This window comes from Ptychodera flava, chromosome 7, assembly GCF_041260155.1.
Source record: "Ptychodera flava strain L36383 chromosome 7, AS_Pfla_20210202, whole genome shotgun sequence".
Classification (NCBI taxonomy): Eukaryota; Metazoa; Hemichordata; class Enteropneusta; family Ptychoderidae; genus Ptychodera; species Ptychodera flava.
The window spans coordinates 22,055,271-22,076,306 of NC_091934.1; the positions used below are offsets into that span (position 1 = coordinate 22,055,271).

Consider the following 21,036-nt stretch of genomic DNA (forward strand, 5'->3'; position numbering starts at 1 on the left):
GTCCAATTTGCTTGCCTTTAACATACCGGTATGTACACCAGTCAATATTTTCCCAATTTTTGCAAAATTTGATAAAAATCTGTAGCCCATGAAATGTGATCTTCATTTGGTCCAAAACTATGAAAAATTCTATAACAATTAATAAAATTGGCAAAACGTTGCACCAAAATTTTTGGCAGGAACAATTACAGCACTCAAAGGGTTAATAGTTGCAGCTCCTGGCCATCTACATGTAAGTTAGCCCAATAACTGTGCTTATAAGCAGTTGAATCTTACCATGCTAAAGGAAATGTTAATATTTCTCATGTATTTTTGATTTTCAGGCATATATGGACCCTAAGAGTCTTCACAATGCAGAGAGTGAAGCCAGACATCTGCTGGGCGTGGCTGATCTCAATGAAGACGGACAGCTGTCTCTGAAAGAAGTTCTTGTCAACTACGACTTCTTTGTGGGTAGCAAGATGTTCAACTATGCAAAGAGTGTTCATGATGAATTCTAGTGTTATTTTACAGACACCAGTGCCATATTGTTTGAGCGGTCTGATATTGCCACAATCTGTAGTTTGATTTATCATCAGTGCAGAAACCACGTAATTCCAAGATCTCAGATGAGAGGGAGTTTTTCTTCTTTTTATTCCTAAAATCGGATGGAGGTTGTGCACAGAAGGATCTGTCTCCCCTGTTTTGTGGTCAGTTTTATATTACCAAACACCTTGCTGTTCTACTCTTCATTTTGTTTCAATGCTATAATTTCTGGCATTGTGTTTGGACCTGTACTCTGTAATTGAGACACAAAAGGCATTTTTCATTCCCGAGGCTAATTTTTTTCCATCGTCTTGTAAGCTTACTAAAGATTGAAACTGAATCATAGGCAGATACAATACTGAAGAGATATTCTCAGTGTGTTCACAGTAATGTGTAGCAAACCACCATAACTTGTATTTGTAGAGCCAAGTTTTTCTTCTTATATTGTATCTCTACATAAGGTAGAATGCGCCTCTGGGACAGTTATTTTGAATCCTCTCACTTCTACAACACTTTCCTGATATATCACTTGTGAGCACTCATTTGATACTCTTGGACTAAATAAAATTTTCACCATCTTATTTTAGAAAATTTTAAATTTTATGTATTTTTTGTTACTAGGTATCACTTGGATGACAGCCATTTTGAATTTCAATGATCAGTCAGTTTGTGGTAATTTGTTTTCTGGAACCAAAATATGCATGGTGACTCCCGATGCTTATTCTTGATTTTGAATAAGAATGGCTGAAAGATATCTTAAGAAAAGTTTGAGCAAAAGTTTTTTCTTTCACTTTTGAGGCGTGTACTACCTTAAAGGTATACTGTCACCTGTTCCAATTTTGCCACACTTACCATGGCAGAGAAAATCTAACCAATCACAGATTTGAAGCGGGTGGCCGCTTTTTAAAAACAGCGCCCTCATATGGGTAATTTGAACACCAAGGAACACTCCTTTGACCATATATGGGCATATTTAAATTACAGGTGACTGTATACCTTTAAGAGTTTACTATTCACACTTTTAGCCACAAAGATGTGTTCCAAACATATTGGTTTCTGTAGCAAAGTTGGCCCTCAACATGTAGAAATACCGATAAAAGGGTCAAAGTTGCACATCTTTCACAACCAAGGATGTTTTAGCCTGATGGCAAAGTGTTGAGTGCCAGTTGTAATTTGACTGGCTACCTAACATGATAATCAAAATTTATCAGCGGCATTAGAGCGATTTTGAGAGTGAGTTCTATGGGCCACTGGGGAGGGTAACTATGTTGGTGAATGTAATGTGGGGTTTTGAGTTGTGTCATTATTTTATGATCTGAACAAAGAAACTGTTCTTTGGACTGTTACACCTCACTGCAATTGTGTTACTCTGCTTCTTTGAATGGTGAGGCATTACCCATGGAAAATCCAGTACTTTTCCACATGGGTTACAGGGTGTGATTGGAGGGAAGTGATTTGTGATTTTGTATTGGAGAGTGATCTGGAACATACATACATCTTAACTATGTCAGTAACAATACCTTACAAAAAGCATGACCAATTCTACCGTAGTTCAAATGATTTGTTGCAGAGGTACTGTTGGAGACAGACAGAGGGAAGTGATAAGCAATACCATATGGCGTTCATGTATCATAACCATATCAATTTTATTTAGAGGATTGGATAGAACGAATGATATGAAAACTCAATATTTTCAGTTTTGTATCAGTACTATCTACATTTTGTCTGCTGCAATAGGTATTATTTACTTGCTGATCAAACGACAAGGATAATTCATTACATAGAAATGTAAAAAATGACAATTAGTTATAGGGAGACTGTGGAATACTCTCCAGCTTGCACCGCAAATAACAGCTTTCATTACATTTGTTCAAGAATTTGAATGTTTTATTTGCTGATGTCGCACAGGTGTAGAGCAGCAATTTTTGCCACTGAAAGTTCTGATCATAAGCTGGTTTTATGTTTTACAGAAAGAAGACATTAGCTTGGAAAATGTTTTGAGTGTCAAAAGTTGCAGAGATCTGCACTTTTTGAAATATATTTGCAGTTCAGCATCATTGTGCTGCAGACTGGGTAGTACCCAAGTTTTCTGATAATAGGCCCACCTACATAAAGGCCCATGGTGATTATTTTCGGGTTGGGTGCTTGTTTTGGATTTTCGTTATGCTTAATCTTTACCAGTGACATCTCAATTTGCCTCACCCTTACACTAAAAATTACCAGTGAGCTGTATTAAAATAACTGTTGTGTGGTGAATATAAAAATATTCAGGCTTCTGGCTTCCTGACTGCAGTCCTTTCCATCAGACACCCCTACTCTACTGAAAACAACTGCAAATGGAATGATCCTGACAACGAGACATTGTAGCAGTTTATGACTAGACATCCCTTTGTATATTGTATCATGGGTTCAGCTGTATTTTTATGTCAGAGTAGGTCTGTGTGTTCTCTTAGTCATTCACAGATCAGAGAATGTGTAACATTGTGTCCTACTGAGGCACAGGTGGATTTGTCAGAATTTGCTAAGAAAAAATCTGAAAAAAACATACAAAAAAAGGAATTCTGCAACATCTTATTCTTTTTTTGTCATTGTATGAGCTTCAACTCAAAAATCAGCTTTTATGATTCCTTAGGGACCATCTCAGATTGTCGCAGAAGTTCAAAAAGCGAAATTTATTCGTTTAGGGGGGAGGGGGTTTGACCTCCATTCAATTAGTGAACTTCACTTTCGCACTTTTATTTTGTTATCACAAGTTTTCGTGTGTTTATTTTAAATTAAAGAAAAACTGCACACTCGTGCCAACAAATTTGTAACTGTTTCCATCTCGTTTGTGCCCCAAACACAATTTACCGATAGGAACATTGTATTCTAAACATTTCATTCATCAAATTATATACATAGACAAAAAGTATAATCTTTTAAAAATGTGCTATTTATGAGCGTCTGCTCTAACCACTAGATGTCTTTATTCTCACTTGTTATGCACCTGGTCATAGTCGTTTCAATATGATTGAACATGCCTGGGCCCCCTTGTCAAAGTTTCTCGCTTATTTACCGCCCCTACCAAGTACAAATTGCGTGTTCACAAAGACAAAGAACAGGACAAGAGATGCAAAAAGGGAAAGTAAAATAAAATGAAACTTTTATGCGGTAAAATGCCCTGTTAGTACTCAAATCTGATCGATTACTTTAATTGTAATATAGCAAGGGGAATATGTCTATAGTAGCTATAGCAAAATGCAACATTGTACTCTCAGGCAGACATGAACATTTCGCACTTTTGAAGTTTCGTTTAGGGGGAGGGGGGAGGGGGTTTTGATCTAAACGAAGAAATGTCGTTTCTTGAACTTCTGCGACAATCTGAGACGGTCCCTTAGTGGGTGTTGGTCACCCCATGTCCTACTGAATTAAACTGTAGGCATTTGTTAAGCTTCTTATGTGCCACTGACAATTTACCCAATTTTTGAATAAATGCCCTCAGCCCATTATCAGAAAACTTCTTTATGGCTGTAAGACGGACTGCTTAGTTTTAGGGGTTTCTTACTTTGAGGTTTCTCTCAGCCAGCTCAATAGTTTTTAATATCTTCTTTAATATTCATTTTTGTGAAGATTTGAGAACACATATATGCTGTGGCTGGCTACTTTTAGATGTTGCCAACATTGCAATCTGAGTACTGAATCACCAAATACTGCATAGCAGTGTGCAATACAGTGAGTACAAGAAGGAAAAAGATGGAGAGATAAACTGTTTTTGCCTTTTCCCATATTAGTCACCACTTGTGAAACCGTCTCTGTCCACTGTATATGCAGAAAATCATTATAAACATATCTAATATACGGCTAGTTTTCAATCGGGTTTGAACCCACAACATACGGCATCAGTCGCCTAGCGGAGAGGCCACAGAGAGAACCGCTAAGCGTAAGCAGTTTCTAGGTGCTGGTAATCATGTGACACTGAGCAATATCAGCCTTCAAGGGCAATATTGCCGCTGACTGCATGAAAAACAACATAATAAACAAATTCTTTTTTGTGTTCTTGATTACTTGTTCTGTAAGCTGTTTCTGTAGTTCTTTTTTGTACCAAATGCTGGAAGTGTATTTCATTGTTTTGATTTTTTTCTCACAAAAAGGCTGTAGGGGAAGTGAGAAAATATTCTGAAAAATGGTAATGAAAACATTTACACTTTGTACTGTAAAATATTAAATGTAAGCTGCTTTCGTCTCGTCCAAATCTACAAATAGAGCTCTTACTTGGTAAAACTTCAAATTACCGTGGTTATTAATTTAGCCTTATTGTAAAGGCGAAAGGATACGTGTTGGAATGGCATACCTACCTTCACATTTAGTTTTGTAATTTCATCACAATTTTTGCTCTTCTCGGTGATTTCTCACAATTTTTTCATTGATTCTTTACGACAAGCAACCATTACCCTTTTGGTACTCTGTCACGGCAAAGGTCAAGTTATATCTAAAATAATATGTAAAATGTGCAAATCTGAGTTTACTTCAGTTCACCATGGACAAGTGTTGTAGTAATTAGCTTGAAATTAGTATGTGACCATAGCCCCATAGTGACTGCAATATTCAAGCATTTTCAAAAAGATATGTCACAGGTTTTCGATTATCTGCATATATTTTTTGTCCTTCTCTTTATGCTTGGAAAATTTTCAAGTTTCACCTGTTGTATCATTCATTGCATTCAAATATATTTGTAAATTAAGCCATAAATCCGTTTTTGTTGTGTTAATGCAATTTTGAAAGTGAAAAAAGATGAAAAGGACCATGACTATATACCACTGAGCAAATGAAAGGTAATATTGATAGCTAAAATATTATTTTTCTTTATTCTTTGGAATATGATTAATGTATAAGCAACTTTTATTAATGTATTGTATTACTCCTGAGGACTGATCTATACCCCATGTCTTCTATGAATTGGAATGAACCATGTAGTTTCAGTGGGTTTTTTCAGTGTTTGTCATACCCCAATCAAAAAAAACTGGGAGAATAGGTACTTTTCACAAATTAGTGAAAGCTGCTCAATAAAATACTTTTTAAAATACAAAATGTCAGTAGGTTCCATGATTTTTACATCAACTCTGTGCACAGATCGGTTGGTTGTGCACAGATCGGTTGGTCCAAACCCACTGTTATCTATGGCAAGTTTGGATCGGTTCACAGGGTATTGGGGTGTTCCCACCAAAATTTTAGTGCAACATTTTTACATCTTTTTATGAATTTTTCTGTAATTTTTTTATAATTTCAGACAAAATGGACATCACATTTCATTGGCTACATTTGTTATCAAAATTTTGACAAAAATCTGAAAAAAATTGACTGAAGTATATCTTCTAAAGGTGACAAAAATTGACTTTGATGCTCAAAGGGTTAATTAGCCTTCTAGTCTGGATCATTTTCAGAGGGTCATGATCACTACAAGTGAATATATTTTTAGAACTGCAAGTAGCATATGAGTGGGAAATAGAGAATTTTCTTGTGTTCTGTGGATAAGGTACAGTAGATTTTAGACTATTTGGGATTTCACGTCAGTAATGTGTTCACTTTAAGACCTTCACGCTGGACTTCTCTGTGAATTCTGCATGGTTCAGACTTACATCAAGCCTGTAGACAGAGAACAACTCAATTCCTCACTCTTCAGTCTGCCTAGACTTAACTCCCTTGGAGACTGTAATTTAGTTTTGTGCCGTCCCAGCCAAGCTAAGTAATTCTTACACTGACTTGTAACTTCTATGTAACTCCCCCTAGACTTAGTAATTAGTTTTAATAATTTTATTTTAAAGAAAATCGCTTATTTCACAGCCCTTTACTGTCATAACAAGGTAAATACCTCAATCAAATTTAGTCTGAAGTAAAATGGAAAAACTATGTTGGTCATAATGATCATGTTTTTACTGTCGAAAGCTCCCAATATGTCGCATGACCCCTTAACTCACACCACACCTGTAGATATAATATATAATAATAGTTCAAACAAGGAACTCTGCCTAAGATGGAGCTGCATGTTGCCAACACAGTTTTTTCAAAGCAATGTTTCTCATCAAAGATGACAAGGAAACCCCCTCATACTATATAATTTCAAATAGCAGAGACTCTAAAGTTTAGTATGGAAGCAGTAATTTACTCAAAGGATGAAATCGGTGTATATTTTGGGTAAAAAATCTCAATTTTGGTATAATGATAAAAATTCATTTGTCAAAAACTTGACGCTATTTTCTGAAATGTAATATTTCACTTGAAAGAAGAGTATATGTAGAAAAACACGAGCATTTTATTTTGCATTATCTGTCATTCTAAAATGGCAAGAGTTGAAAAACTGGAACTCAAAAACTCAAAGCAAAATTAAAATGCCTGTTATTAAAAATGTAAGAACTTTATTGCCAAACAAAATACTTGGTTTTTTTAGCATTTAAAGAACATACTGTGAGAATTTCAGAAAATTTGACCCAGGCGGAGTGGAGTTAAATTCTTTGGAAATTTTGAAACTGGGAGGAAAAAGCAGCCAGGAAATCGGTAATTTGCATACATTTTCATAAATTAATACTTCTGTTTCACGCAACTTACGACTGTTTGACAACCGAAAAGGTGAACCAAACCAATATTTTAATTTTGGGATAACAAATTAATTAAAATTGAATGGATATTTGCAAAAAAGTGATTTTTGAGCAAAATACGCCTTGTTGGGTGCAGCACCCCCTTAAGGGCAGGTGACCATTTGCCCATTCATTTGCCTGATGTTGAGAGGGCCAACGGTCTGCTGTCGCTGGGGTATAGGATTTTGTTGGGGTTGTTTTATAACATGCCTCTCGCATAATGTTTTGACGCAGATTTTTATGGTTTGCTTTGTAAATTACAATCATATCATATGCTTGTTTTCCACGACAGGCAAAAATACCTACAAAACTAAAACTATATTCCTTATGAATTGCAAAGGCATATATTTGCATCACTGTAAAGTGACACATTGATTTTTCTTGAAATGCAGTATGTGGCTTAGTGCAAAATATTGTAGTTTGATAGTTTGTAAAATGCAAAGCTGTCAAGTTGAAATTAGTTTCAGGGGGAGTCTCAGTCATCTGACGACTATGCAGTCTGCTATATCATCAAGACGTTATCACCGAATCCTCTGGTGTGCGTGATAATATGGCACGAGACCACTAATTAATTTCCCAAAGACCTCCACAGTAGTGTTGTTCAATTTTCCTATTTTAAAACATTCAGCGACACGAATCCTCTTAACAGGTGTTAGGTCAATGTTAGCCGACAGCTGATGAATTTTTCATGTGGGCAAGTCAACAAAAGTTTTTAACATAGCGATGAAAATAGCGCCCCCAGTGTTGTTTTTGACCAATTTCAGGCTTATTGTTATGATTTCTATGGGCCTTAGAACTCCACATATTACCACAGAATGCTTCAGCCATTATTCACAACAGTCTGCACTTTGATTCAGGCAGAAAAATATCTTTACAAAAAATACCTCACATTAAAGTTCAAACTGAACAAGCATCCATGCAGGTATCAAAACTTCAAGGTCTGCACTATATTTCTTAAAACTATCTTCATAGGTAATGAACCCGGAAGTGAATTAGTGGTCTTTTACCATATTTGATAGAAGAGCCACGTCATCATGTACTTAGTACTGAACAAAACAGCCTATGCACTCTTTATTCCACGAAGAAATTTTGAAACTAAGACTACATTTTATTTGTGATATCTGTCTCATATGGCAGGTGAGAGGTTGCTTATAAGTTATGGTTTCACAAAAACGATTTTTTATTCAAAGGTCTATTTTATAGATTTTATGGTGAGAAATTCTAAGTTATGAACTAAAATAATTCGCACCTCAAAATTGAAAGACTGTATGTCAAAACTTTCTTCAAGGAGACTTTTAAACCACTGCATTTTGAAATTTACAGGCCCAATAGGTGTATCTTTTTCGCATTATTTTTGTGATTTTACTTCCAAAGTAAAACAAGTTCATGGGAATGTACACATTGAAGGTTGTTTATACAGGTAGCTATAAACTGTCCACCGGGACTACATGTGCAATTTTGAGCAAGATAAATAATAAATGTTTGCCCAAACGTAAAATGGCGCCCTCATGCAAATAAAGCAAAAACACAGTACGCAGTGCATATATGCATTGGAATCTTCACAGAAACAACAGAGTAGTCCAATATAATGCAGATTGCTGAATGTTTTCCACTGGAACACCATACGCTATGTTTTCTTTGTAACATAACTAATATTAAAATGGTGGGAAATCAAAATAACGGTTAAAATTTAAATTTACTTGTCCAATTTTTCAGTGGTAAAAGACTATATCCTTTTAATCTGTACCTCAAAAAATCAGTTCATGTGACTTGAAATAAATTATCTGTGCAGATGATTACATCAATATTCTACTGCAGGTTTTTTCATTGAATGCAGCAGAGTTAGGCTTCTTGACATAGCTTTTGTTGGAACATGTTTTACCACATTCTTTGAATTTATGTGGTTTCTACCCTATATAGTTGAAACTATGCCTCTCAAGGACCAGCCTATATTTGTTGCTTTAAAATATTTTACAACACTCTGTACACTCATGTCTGATACTTGTTTGGGTCAACATTTATGTCTCTGCATTTTGGTTTTGTGACTGAATGTTCTACCACAGTCTTGACACTCATGTTTTTTGATCTTTGTGTGGGTCAGCATATGTCTCTTCAGATTTTCTTTCAGTGTGAATGCTCGGCCACACTCTTTACACTCATGTGGTCTGATGTTTGTGTGGGTCAACATGTGTAGCTTCATGTTGCTTTTCTGATTGAAAGTTCTACCACACTCTTTACACTCATAAGGTCTGACATTTGTGTGGATCAACATATGTGACTTCAGATTGCTTGTCTGACGGAAAGTTCTACCACACTCTTTACACTCATGTGGTCTGACAATTAAATTTGTGTGGATCATCATGTGACCTTTCAGAGCGGATGTCTTTCTGAATGCCCTCCCACACTCATTACACTCATATGGTCTGATATTTGTGTGGGTCAACATATGGGACTTCAAATTGTATTTCTGAACAAACGTTCTACCACACTCGTTACACTCATGTGCTCTGATGTTTGCATGGGCAAGCATATGTTTCTTTAGAGAGTCGTTGTGTTTGAATGATGTACCACATTCATTGCACTCGAATGATCGGATATTTGTATGGGTCAACATATGCCTTCTAAGATTGCTTTTATGATTAAATGTTCTCCTACACTTTTCACACATATGCGGTCGGATATTTGTGTGGGTCAACATGTGCGATTTCAGTGCATACATCTGCGTAAAGGTACTCCCACACTGCTTACACTTATGTGGCCTGATATTTTTGTGGGTCAATATATGATTTGTAAGAGTGATTTTGTGTTTGTATCTTTTCCCACACTCTTTGCATTCATGTGGTCTGGCATTTGTGTGGGACATCACATGTCTCATGAGATTGCCTTTCTGTTTGAATGCTCTCCCACATTCTTTGCATTTGTGTTTTCGAATGTCTGAATGGGTCAGCAAATGCGTTCTCAGAGCAGATGCCTCTCTGAATGTTCTACCACATTCATCGCATTCGTATGGTCTGATATTTGTGTGAATCGACATATGCCTTGTCAGATCACCTCTCCATTTGAATGCTCTTCCACAGTCTGTGCATTTATGTTTTCGAATGTCTGAATGGGTCAGCAAATGCGTTCTCAGAGCAGATGCCTCCCTGAATGTTCTACCACATTCATCGCATTCGTATGGTCTGATATTTGTGTGAATCGACATATGCCTTGTCAGATCACCTCTCCATTTGAATGCTCTTCCACAGTCTGTGCATTTGTGTTTTCTAACGCCTGAATGAGACAGCATATGTGACTTGAGACTGCTGAGTTGTGTGAACGATCGACCACATTCATTGCATGCATGTTGTTCAGTAGCTGAATGCACCAAACTATGTTTTTTGAGGTCACTTTGATTGGTAAATGTTTTATCGCATTCTTTGCATTCATCTTCTTGTACACCAGATTGAGTCGAACCATGCCTTTTGTGACTCTCTTGTCTTCTTTGTACATCTGTGTGGATCAAAATAAGGTCATTTATTTAGTTTAAAAGTAGCACCACACACTAAACAGGGATGATACTGTTCTCACTGTGATATGTTATTTTTTACTGGACTAAGTTCACTGTCATATACCTTACAGTCTTGGCTTTCACACCTCCAAAGGCACACTTGGTTCAAGTCTGTGATTTGTGAACGTTTGAGTGGGGTGAATATGATGATTTGTGTTCTGTTTTCATGTGGAATGTGTGAATTGGGTGAACGCAGTGAGTGGGGTGAACACTTTACAGGGAATTTCATCCTGTAGCACAGACTTTGGTTTCCTTGCACGGTCTGCATTGCAATAAATTATTAATGAGAAGACATTCCTATTCATTGATGTGTCATTCATACAATGACATCATCTTATTTGGTGTACTGGGATGAGTTACCTCTCGATCCCCTAGAGATTTGTATAAAACTCACATGGTGTTGTTGATATACCGGTATATGGAGTGCAATGACTACCAACAAAGTCAGCACAGCCGCTGTTGTATTATGGAAAAAAAATATTTGAACCAGCAGACAACTATCTGCATCATATCAACTTTCTGGTCGCTGATGTACACAACTTTCGGTCCTCTTTCATTCAACTTCTAGGCTTGCTCCATTATTGAGCAATAAGTAGGGAGATTTTGATTGGTACAGTTTTAGTTTATTTTCTTACGTGTCCAAAGCGAAAAGTCAGAACAATGAGGACCAATGCGATTTCCTACGTCAGTGATTTACCCTTGCCAGATAGTGTGTAGACGAACACATATTTTCCCTGAATATAACTCTCGATGACTTTGTCCGGTGATCTTGTATGATTTGTGATGGTCGACTGATTAGTTTTAAAGAGCATGCAGTTGATGTTTAAATTTTATGCCATATTTGCTCAGGGCATAGCATACTTGATGTCAAGGTGGCTTTGCACAACGTGAGGATGGCTATAGATGTTTTAATATATGTAAAGCGAGTGTTCTTGTTATTGGCCAGAATACGTGGGGAAGGGCTGGGGATCATTTTGTATTTACTGTACGTCACTGTGGACGCTGTAAGTCAAGCCGCTGGTACTGTGTAAGGAGTCCAAGTCAGTGAATCCAGCAGAAACTAACTCACTACTGTGTAGACTCAAAGGCAATGCATTCGATCGTTACGAAAGCCTGATATGGGCTGCCAAATATCATAAGGGTTTGAACAAAGATGCACAAGAAAAAATGTTACAAATTATTTCATTTTTTGAAAATTTACCGACTTGAACTTAGTCTACTCCAGCGGCTACTGTCCTTACCTTTATGCAGATTGTGTACCAGTATGTCACTTTCTCCCCTTTGAAAGCACTCCGCTGAACTGAAGAATTCTTTGTGCGCTGTTGATTGGTTGTCCCTACGCTCAAGCTCAGTTTGTGTATTGAAGTCTTCTGCAGGAATTTTTTTACTGGATCCACTGAACTCCAATGTGATGAAACCATGTTGGACAAGACTTTGTATGATTATTGATGTACCTGTAAGCAGAGTGATATATACACAACAGTCCTTTGGAATAGAAAATAAGTGACATGGCATCATGAAACAACTATGAAGAGAAAATTTCAACAATAACTTTTGATAGATGATTTCAATAAAAGAGATATAAATAACATAGGGCCAAAGTCCCTGAAGCTACTATAGACATGGATACAAAATTAAGTATTTCCTGACTGTATGAAATTATCTCACTAAGGTCATCCTACGGACAAGTAAACTAAATATTAAAGCTGTCTGACCAGCGGTTTTGAAAGAACAAGCAACTCAACAGTTGACAGAGCTCTGTTGAGTTATGTAGAGAATATCCTTTTGTGACACATGTATTGATGAAGAAGGTGGATACCTTTGATTAACATTGTGAGTTCTGTTTAATAAGTTGAGACTGTACATACTCAGAGAAAGCACACTGAAGAGACAAAGGTTTGAAACTTAAGAAGTTCAAGGTCATCAAAAGCATTATAAGGAATCATGTTACACTTTCATTGCACTGTTTACACAGATTGCGTAATTGCTATAAATAGCACATGAGGAATCTTTATACAGCCCAGCTTTACCATAAAAACCCTATCACTTTGACCACTCTTTTAATTGACCACTCTATTTTTTTCCTCAAAAAGTAATTTTATTTTATCCTTACCAAGTCAACCATAAATGGAAATTAGAACTTTCTCTATCTCTATCTCTATTGACTATTTTGAGCAATTTCTTTTAGATAACATACAGGGCACAATAAATGACGGTTCAGAATATGTCAAAGTTGGGATTCAGGAAAGTTGCCTTTACATGTTTTAATCCTCCAAGATGGTAAGCATTTCACTATGAACTGTCAAAAAAAGTTGAACTTTCTGATAATTCTACACTAAAATTATTTTGGCTTTGATGATTTCCTAATTAATTCAATTATTTAAAATCATATTAATTATTTTTTTCTGGGTGAATTGATAGGGTGTATACAGTACAAGAATTACATACAATGTAAGTCAAATTTTGACCAAAAATGACAAAAAAATTCCTTAAAAATACAGATTTGCATATTCATCACAATTTGAACAAATCTAAGTTGGGTTACCCCTAGGGACCTGTATACCAAATAACAAAGCTGTCTGACCAGCGGTTATGAAGAAGAAGATTTTTTACCAAAAACACCTTTTTTGGCATTAATTTGCCTATTTTCAACAATATCAAAAAATTAAAAAAAATAGTTTCTCAAAATCATATTTTTCATCTACACAATATCAAATCAGTAAGTACTGCGGTTCTCAAGATATTTGAGTGGACGGACGCCTCACAAACGGACATACATACATACATACATACATACATACATACATACAGACGGACGCCGGACGGATACCCATCCCCATAGCTTCTATAGACTATAGTCTATAATAGCTAATAATGTTATCGCTATCAGTATCACTTGCCCATCTGCCAGGTCAGTAAATAGCGGTATTGAGCCAAAACCATATGTATTTTCACCCAGTTGGCTTGGTATGTTATAGCAGCTTTAGTCTGTAAAAATCATGTTTACAGTATCTCTGTCTTCAGGGACCTTCAAATCTTGAAGTCTTTGTAATAATCCACCATATGGGACATGTTTTGCCTTACTAGTTTTAACCATTTGACCTGATGGTGAAATATGAACTTGGCAGGAAAAGGGATATATATATATATATATATATATATATATAATCCATTTTCAAAAAGAGACAAGGTAGCTAAATTTTCTAGTCATGGCTTGACTAAAAGCTGTGCTCATTACAGGTACATACAAATAGAAAACTTACTTTTCATTGGCAATACATTGTCATGATATTGCTGACACAATGTTTTTGAAAGCATTTCAAAACTTCTCACTAGCTGATGTAGCTGGTCAAAATCTCTTGCAGCTTTACAAATTGCTGAACATTCTGAAATAAATTAATAGCATACTTCAAAACCTTGAAATCCTTAAAAGTATCCATCAGTTTTACAATACAGAACAACAAATAAACTTATGGTTTGTATATCTCTGCTGTAGTTTTTACAGAAAACTATGATGAAACTTGAAAGTTACGTTTCCTATCTTGTATTCACAGTCAGTGAATATCGAGCGTTGGCTTTCAGGGATTATAGGTTGATAATTTCAACAAATGCAGCTCTAGAGGAAAACTGAATGAGAATGTTCCACAAAAGAGTAAAATATGGAGAGTAACACTTATTTGAAAGATTTTTCACAGACAGTTAAGATGGTTTCACCACTGAACAAACGTGTGAAAACATAGAGCGCTATGAAAAAGGGGAGACTATTACATTGAGGGGTGTGTGAATGTGAGGAAGATGTAATGGCTCATAAAATTAAGCTATAGATAAAAGAAAACAATAATAATAAAATAGAATGGAAGTTCCAGGGATAGAACTCAATGGAAAATATGACCTTTTGCCTGTCCCCTGTTTTGTCTCATGAAAGTCACTTTTCTGAGATCACATCTGCCATATTTGGTAATCCAGATCAAATGACAATAATGGCCTTAAAATACAAACTTTCATATTTCATCACAATTTAAACAAATTAAGTTAGGTCATCCCTAGGGACCTGTGTAACAAATATCAAAGCAGTCTATCCAGGGGTTATGAAGTTGATTTTTTTAACCAAAAACGCCTTTTTTGAGCTAATTTGCATATTTTCGACAAAATCAAAAATCTAAGAGAACTTACTTTTCAAGATCATATTTTGCATCTACACAACAAATATCAAGTCTGTAAGTACTACCGTTCTCAAAATATTTGGACTGACATCCTGACAAACAGATATACATGTAAACATACCAGTACATACAAACAGACTGACGCCGGATGCTGGACGGATACCCATCCCAATGGCTTCTATAGACTATAGTCTATAGTAGCTAAAAACAAGAGCTATTTGACCAATTTCCACACACAGATTGTAGTGAGGCATGGATAATTATGACCCAGCTAGGGAGACTGACCAAGAGCCACTAAACTCTGCCACAGGTGACATTTTTACTCCCACTTTTTGGGTATGGTGCCTTTTCCATAATATACATTTTCTGTCCTTTTTATCTTTGATATTTCGATCTAAAATAAACAAAATAAATAAAAAATACAGCAGTTTCAATATCGATCATCAAATCAATGAACATTTGCAAAACATAGACCTTGCTCTAGGTTACATAGATGTGAATCGACTGTTCAAGATGCCTGCCTCTACGGCTGTCAGCTTGCCGAGGTGATGTGGTTGTCAAAGTTATGGCATATTATGGAATACAGCTCCTCTCAAAATTTGAGATGCCAGCTATGTTTATTGAGCCAACAGGCGTGTGAAGTGTTCAGTGTAGAATAACGTACAAGAAAGCCTGAAAGACTGCGTATATCACATTGGTAGTTCAGTACACCGATGGGCATGCGCAGGACTGAAAGAAGACCTGGTTCAGAATATTTAAATTTACCTGTGGCAGAGATTGGTCGGGGGCACGCAGTCAACGACTCAGAGGCCCTCTAGACAGTTTAGAATAATCCATGCCGCGCTGAGTACTGCCGTGGTTCAACCTCTCTATGAGGACTAAAACTGTATGTGTGAAAAGCATACAGCTATAAAGAAGGGGAGACTATTATGAGGGGTGTGTGAATCTGAAGATGATGTATGGCCTATAAAATTATCTTTTGGAAGAAAGAAACCAATAACATATGAAAAACAACAACATGGAAGTTCCAGTGATGGGACTCAATGGAAAAATAGAACCTTTTGCTTGCCATTGTTGTCTAATGAAAATCATTTTCCTGAAATCCACCATATCTTATCATCCTAATTGATGATACTTGATAGGTGTGCATCTCCTTTGATATGATAGTTCTTTTTCATTTTGATGCAATTTTCCTTTCATAGTTTTTATTATATTAGACTCTGCATAGTACTTACAAAAAATTTGAATAGTACTTATAAGAAAATATCACAGCTATAAAAAGTATGACATATCATTACCTGTGAGGAAGCATTGATTGAACGCTGATAAAATTGATTGAGTTCTGATAAATGTTTTTTTCTGTCCGGTGATTATTTCATTGGCAAGCATAAAAACATAAAGACATGGCTGTACTGCTGTAGTCACAATTCAGTTGCCATACTTTATGCCATGGGGATAGGAGGACTACCTCCATGTTTATGCTAAATCCACCTTGTAGTTTTTGTGTTTATATCCCCCTCCATGCTGCGCACAATGGTTGCTCTCTTATCTATACTTATGGCTACTTCATGTAGATGCAAATGCAATATTTTAGCCAACAGACCGTGCGGTGCAGTGGCTTTTTGTGTCATGTCGGCAGGATACTGGATAGCTGAGCCGCTAAACAGCCAAGTTCCTGTATAGCCATGTGTGTAGGCATGGAGCTACCAGCTACATGGCATAGGCTGTAGCAATGCGTACGATCGGATCATCATGGTACGATGCTGGGAAAGGAGGGCCTTCCCTTTCTAGTGCCATGTCTATTATGTACTGCATTATTGGATTTGGCATACATGATACTGTTAATACTTTTTTGATATCACCGATCATACCTTGAGAACTGAACAGAACGCCACCGCAAGCACTACCAGAACAAAGATCATTGGTGTCACCGGCTGTATTCTGGGTCTTCCCATCCGACAGAGGGCACTCCATTTCTGCTAAATAAATACTTCAAAGGGATGCAAGTGGGCGATAAATATGTGCCGTCTGTGACATTAATGCAGACTACAAAAAGACGAGAACACGTAGTAAACTGCAATTTCTCGATCTGGTGCATAATCAGTGAAGACCCTCGTTGGTATCGATGTTGCTAAATTTTGGACTTCGATTGGATTCGACTACACTGCCCTTGTTCTAACGAAAAGGTTTCGTTAGCACAGCGCAGCCAGCGGTAGAAAGGGGCAGGGAACCCGCGTACCGTTCTCGTCAGGAGAACATCCGACGAGGGCGAGCTTCCGATAGCTGTTCTTGTTCTTGACGACCAAACGACACAGCCTCGCTTTGGCAGAACTTGGTACAAATGTGATTGTAGTCACGGCAACAGACAACTTTCACCAAGGAAATCCTGTTTCGCTATATTTTAATCATCGTTCATACCAAATATTACGTTGAAGACGTTTGTTGTACATTTGTACAACAGTTTACTCTAAAAAATTTTCGACAGCTCTCGAAAAACGAAAAACATCCAATGTTTGGAAAGATCAAATTTTTAATAATAGCGAGCGCAGCGAGAGCGGCCGAAGGCCGCTCGCGAAGCGAGCATTAAGACTAATGCGTGTACAAGAAATTTAGAATGGAATCTCTATATACCTACGAGTTTGAAAAGAGAGCACAGTTCCATGGAGGCGGCCATTTTGAATACTTTTACACGGATTGCGTGAAATTAAAGATATCATCTGCCACAAAAACTACTCGACAATGTGTATTGCCGACAAAAGAATCTCTCTGTTCCAAAGAAAGTGTGAAATTTGTTTCAAAATGACTATTTTCGATCACTTTTGAAGGCCCGGATCGGTCATCACTAGGCGCCGCCATTTTGAAACAAGCCTACTCTCGCGAGAACGAACGGTCAACTCACGCGAGAATTAAAAATAGTGTGTTGAGAACTAGCTACCGACGGGAATATCAAGTACGTGTTTGACATTAGACTGCCTCTGTTCCTGCGCTCGCTATAATAAACTGATCGGAATCATATAATTTATTATTACCAGTTTTAAATAATTTTCGTCAGTGAACTTGGCATTTCCGAGTTAAATTGCTATAAATGTTATTCTAGAAAACAATTGACAACAATTCAACCTAAACGAGTCAATGGCTAAGTTATGAATCATGCATCAAACACAGAAATTAGCATGCTATTGCCTGAAAATATCAATAACGATATACTACGCTGCGCTCGCTCTCAGGTCAGACCTGTTACATATTAATTCACCTATCTCGACTTGTAATCTGAGACGTTTTTCATACAATAGCAACATAGCACTGACATTTTCATTTCGCGCGGCTGGTTTCCGCCATCTTGTTCTCGTCTGCTCCCGGATCAGACCAGGGTTGTGTTCTTCGTTCTCGGAACGAAGATCGGCTATTTCCGGAAATGTAGCGAAGAGAATCGAGCGCGCTCGGCATATCCGAGCACCGTTCTTGTGTCGAGAACAGTGCGCCCAAACGCACCCAGACTACCCAGACTACTGGAACACACTCGCTTGGATTGTGGTATTAAAGGTACTATCAAGAACGTAATTTATACTGCATTCCGATGAAAATCCAGTATTTTCCGGGTTTCTTTATTTTTGTGATGTAACATTTGAGTGCAATTTTCTTGAACGATAGAAAAACACTTTGAAACTCCCAACAGTATCATCAACTTATCACAAGAGGGCGCACTTTTCATACCACGCTTGCTGGCTCACAAAGCACGAGTATACGCAGCAGGAGTACCCGGCCTTGGCAAATGCGACTGCCCAGTGCACAGTGGTGCACATTCATATGCCACTCTTGGTAGGTGGGACTGACTGCAGTCACTGGCGCTGCGGAAAATTCAATTGCAGATTCCTGGCAACAAATAATCAGTTCGGACCTCAAAAATGAAGAAAGCTATGGTAGGGCCTATAGGCCTACTGCACACAGAATTTACAAGCCCGAATATACGGATTGAAATGAGAAGGATGCATCTTGAACGCATTCATATGATAAATTTTCGTATTTTTTTTCGGACAATTTTTGCAATTTTGTTCGATAATTTCTCGACACGTTCAGGCAGTTATGGAGACTTGTTTTAAATTTATATGCCATTTTGTTCAAATAAATGTATTTTTCAACAAAAAACCCACACATGTTTCTCTCTTCAAATGGAAAAATCCTCATCAAAATGTATTTTTTTCGATTAATTCAAATTCCAGAAGCTAAACAAGATTGGGACAAAATGTAACTTCTCTGTCGGAAAAACTGCAAGTTAAACATATAATTCAAAAGGACAGTGGTAGTGCTCTATTTTGCAGTAATGTCACTTAGGCTTACAGGCTCATAGCAAGATTTAGCCATCTTACCTGCGAGATGGCAATGCATTTTGTATTCTTGTATTACTTGCTTGTTATCATTGGCGAAATTGGGATTTTGAGAAATACATAGAATTGCAAAGAACACACATGAAGGGAGACAAAAATAAGGAATGCCATAATACAAAATGTATTGCCTGCCCTCAACTCAACACCATTCCTGCAACATGTGGAACACTGCAAACACAACTTCTTGACACTAGCAATATCATACAATTCATACATAAACACACAGCCACCAAATTTTACATCTACCGTTATCAGGTAGGCTTCCATTAAGAACTAGAAAGTAGGGCAAAGTATTGAGAAGTTTGTAAGTAATTAACACATGAGGTTACTATCTAAGTGGACATCTGTTTAATTAAAATAGGTAATCTAAGCACCTTGTTACTTTTGAAAATAAAATATAAACATTTGTGAAACTAAAAATACAGAAACGAAAGCTGGATTCGAAAAGAGGTAAGAAAGTAATCTCTGCCATAAATGAGATGGAATCTTTGGATATGAAAAAATAAAACTTGATTCCTCTTTCTGACCACTTCTACTCAGGTGTATATGAACTACCACTGCCGGCTAGGTAAACAAACAACTTTCATTCCAGACATCGTGTCCTTATGCTATTGCTACTCACACCATGAACAGAACCAATAAAGACAGCCAGGAATTATGCAAAAGAAAAAAATCTTAAATACCCACAATCCTTTGATCAACCTTTGCCAATTACCCTAAAAAGTATTAGTTCAGATATCACGTTGATCGGGATGGAGGATATTCCACTTTTCGAAGACAGACCAATTATCACTTCAATCGTATTTACTCGTTCGTACCAACCCATTGCCGGAAAAAGACCAGGCTGGCTCCTGGAGTTTTAGTCGATTTGCGATCTATAGGAATTCGCTACACTTCACCAATTTCCAAGTGAGATGTTACTTATGTGGAGAGAAAGGCCACGTACAGCGTGTCTGCAGGGGATCTCTACAAAGTGTTGGGACTATGAACAAATTGGACATAAACAGTAGAATTGCCCAACGTATAATCATCGTAATGACGAGGTGTAGTTCTCGCCAAAGAAGACAGTGCCGATCAACATGATCACTGATAAACCAACAATCACAACGCTTTATCAACCTGCATATGGAACATTCGGCACCTAATAACAAATAATATTTGATAAGTTAAGAGAGTTATTCAACTAAAATCGTGGCAACTTACTTTTGTCTTTTGATATTTTGTCGAAACTTTTTTAACGTTTTAATCATTCTGATTCTAATGATAGAGTTTGCACACAGCTAAGGAGACAGAAAACCATCGGAGCTTGGCCGGGTCACGGCCGACTTGTTGTTTAGGCCACTTCTATTGACGTGTGTCAATAGCCATAAAGGGCTTCTCAAGGCCATTGATACCGGGGTGTCAACGGTCAACTGGTATATTGTATTTGGTTATTGACAGCCTTCCTGTTTTTCCCCAAGTTAGTCTCTAAATTCGTCAAAAACATACCTTAGTTATATTCTCAACAACATGTATTCTATTTAGAAATCCAGCGAATTCTTTCTGTATGTCCACTTTGATCATCATATTGCAGTCGTACAGTGCCATTGAAGGCCGGCTTAATAACCAATTGGTTTCAATAGCCTCTATTCAGGTAATTTTGACAATTGGTTTCGTAAGGGTGATTTTAGCTTGAAATCACTACAATGGGTCAGCTTTTCAAATTTGCATGGGTTTATGTTTTCAACTTGGGCCACATACCCCATATGAAAATATAGGGAGTAACCCCCCCCCCCCCCCCCCCCCCCCCGTTAACTTTGAACCCA

The 21,036-nt window shown here is 37.2% G+C and overlaps 2 protein-coding genes across 5 annotated transcripts in view; one reads left to right on the forward strand and one right to left on the reverse strand.

Moving 5' to 3' along the window:
* The window catches only part of LOC139137025 (45 kDa calcium-binding protein-like), a 25,755-nt gene extending 20,163 nt beyond the window's left edge, over nucleotides 1-5,592 (forward strand). The window contains exon 6 of the mRNA XM_070704948.1: nucleotides 324-5,592. Coding sequence (XP_070561049.1) covers nucleotides 324-500 — 177 coding nt within the window. The 3' untranslated portion in view covers nucleotides 501-5,592. The remainder of the gene's footprint in view (nucleotides 1-323) is intronic.
* The window catches only part of LOC139137024 (zinc finger protein 99-like), a 36,077-nt gene continuing 16,356 nt past the window's right edge, over nucleotides 1,316-21,036 (reverse strand). For 2 of the 4 annotated variants that reach the window (XM_070704947.1, XM_070704946.1), the window contains 3 exons: nucleotides 13,947-14,069; nucleotides 11,925-12,137; nucleotides 1,316-10,625 (listed from right to left, as the gene is read on the reverse strand). In XM_070704947.1, the coding sequence (XP_070561048.1) occupies nucleotides 9,148-10,625; nucleotides 11,925-12,137; nucleotides 13,947-14,001 (1,746 nt within the window). In that variant the 5' untranslated portion in view covers nucleotides 14,002-14,069 and the 3' untranslated portion in view covers nucleotides 1,316-9,147. Of the gene's footprint in view, nucleotides 10,626-11,924; nucleotides 12,138-13,946; nucleotides 14,070-16,144; nucleotides 16,696-16,717; nucleotides 20,968-21,036 lie in introns of those variants that run through there. The other 2 variants (XM_070704944.1, XM_070704945.1) reach the window with 2 other exon arrangements.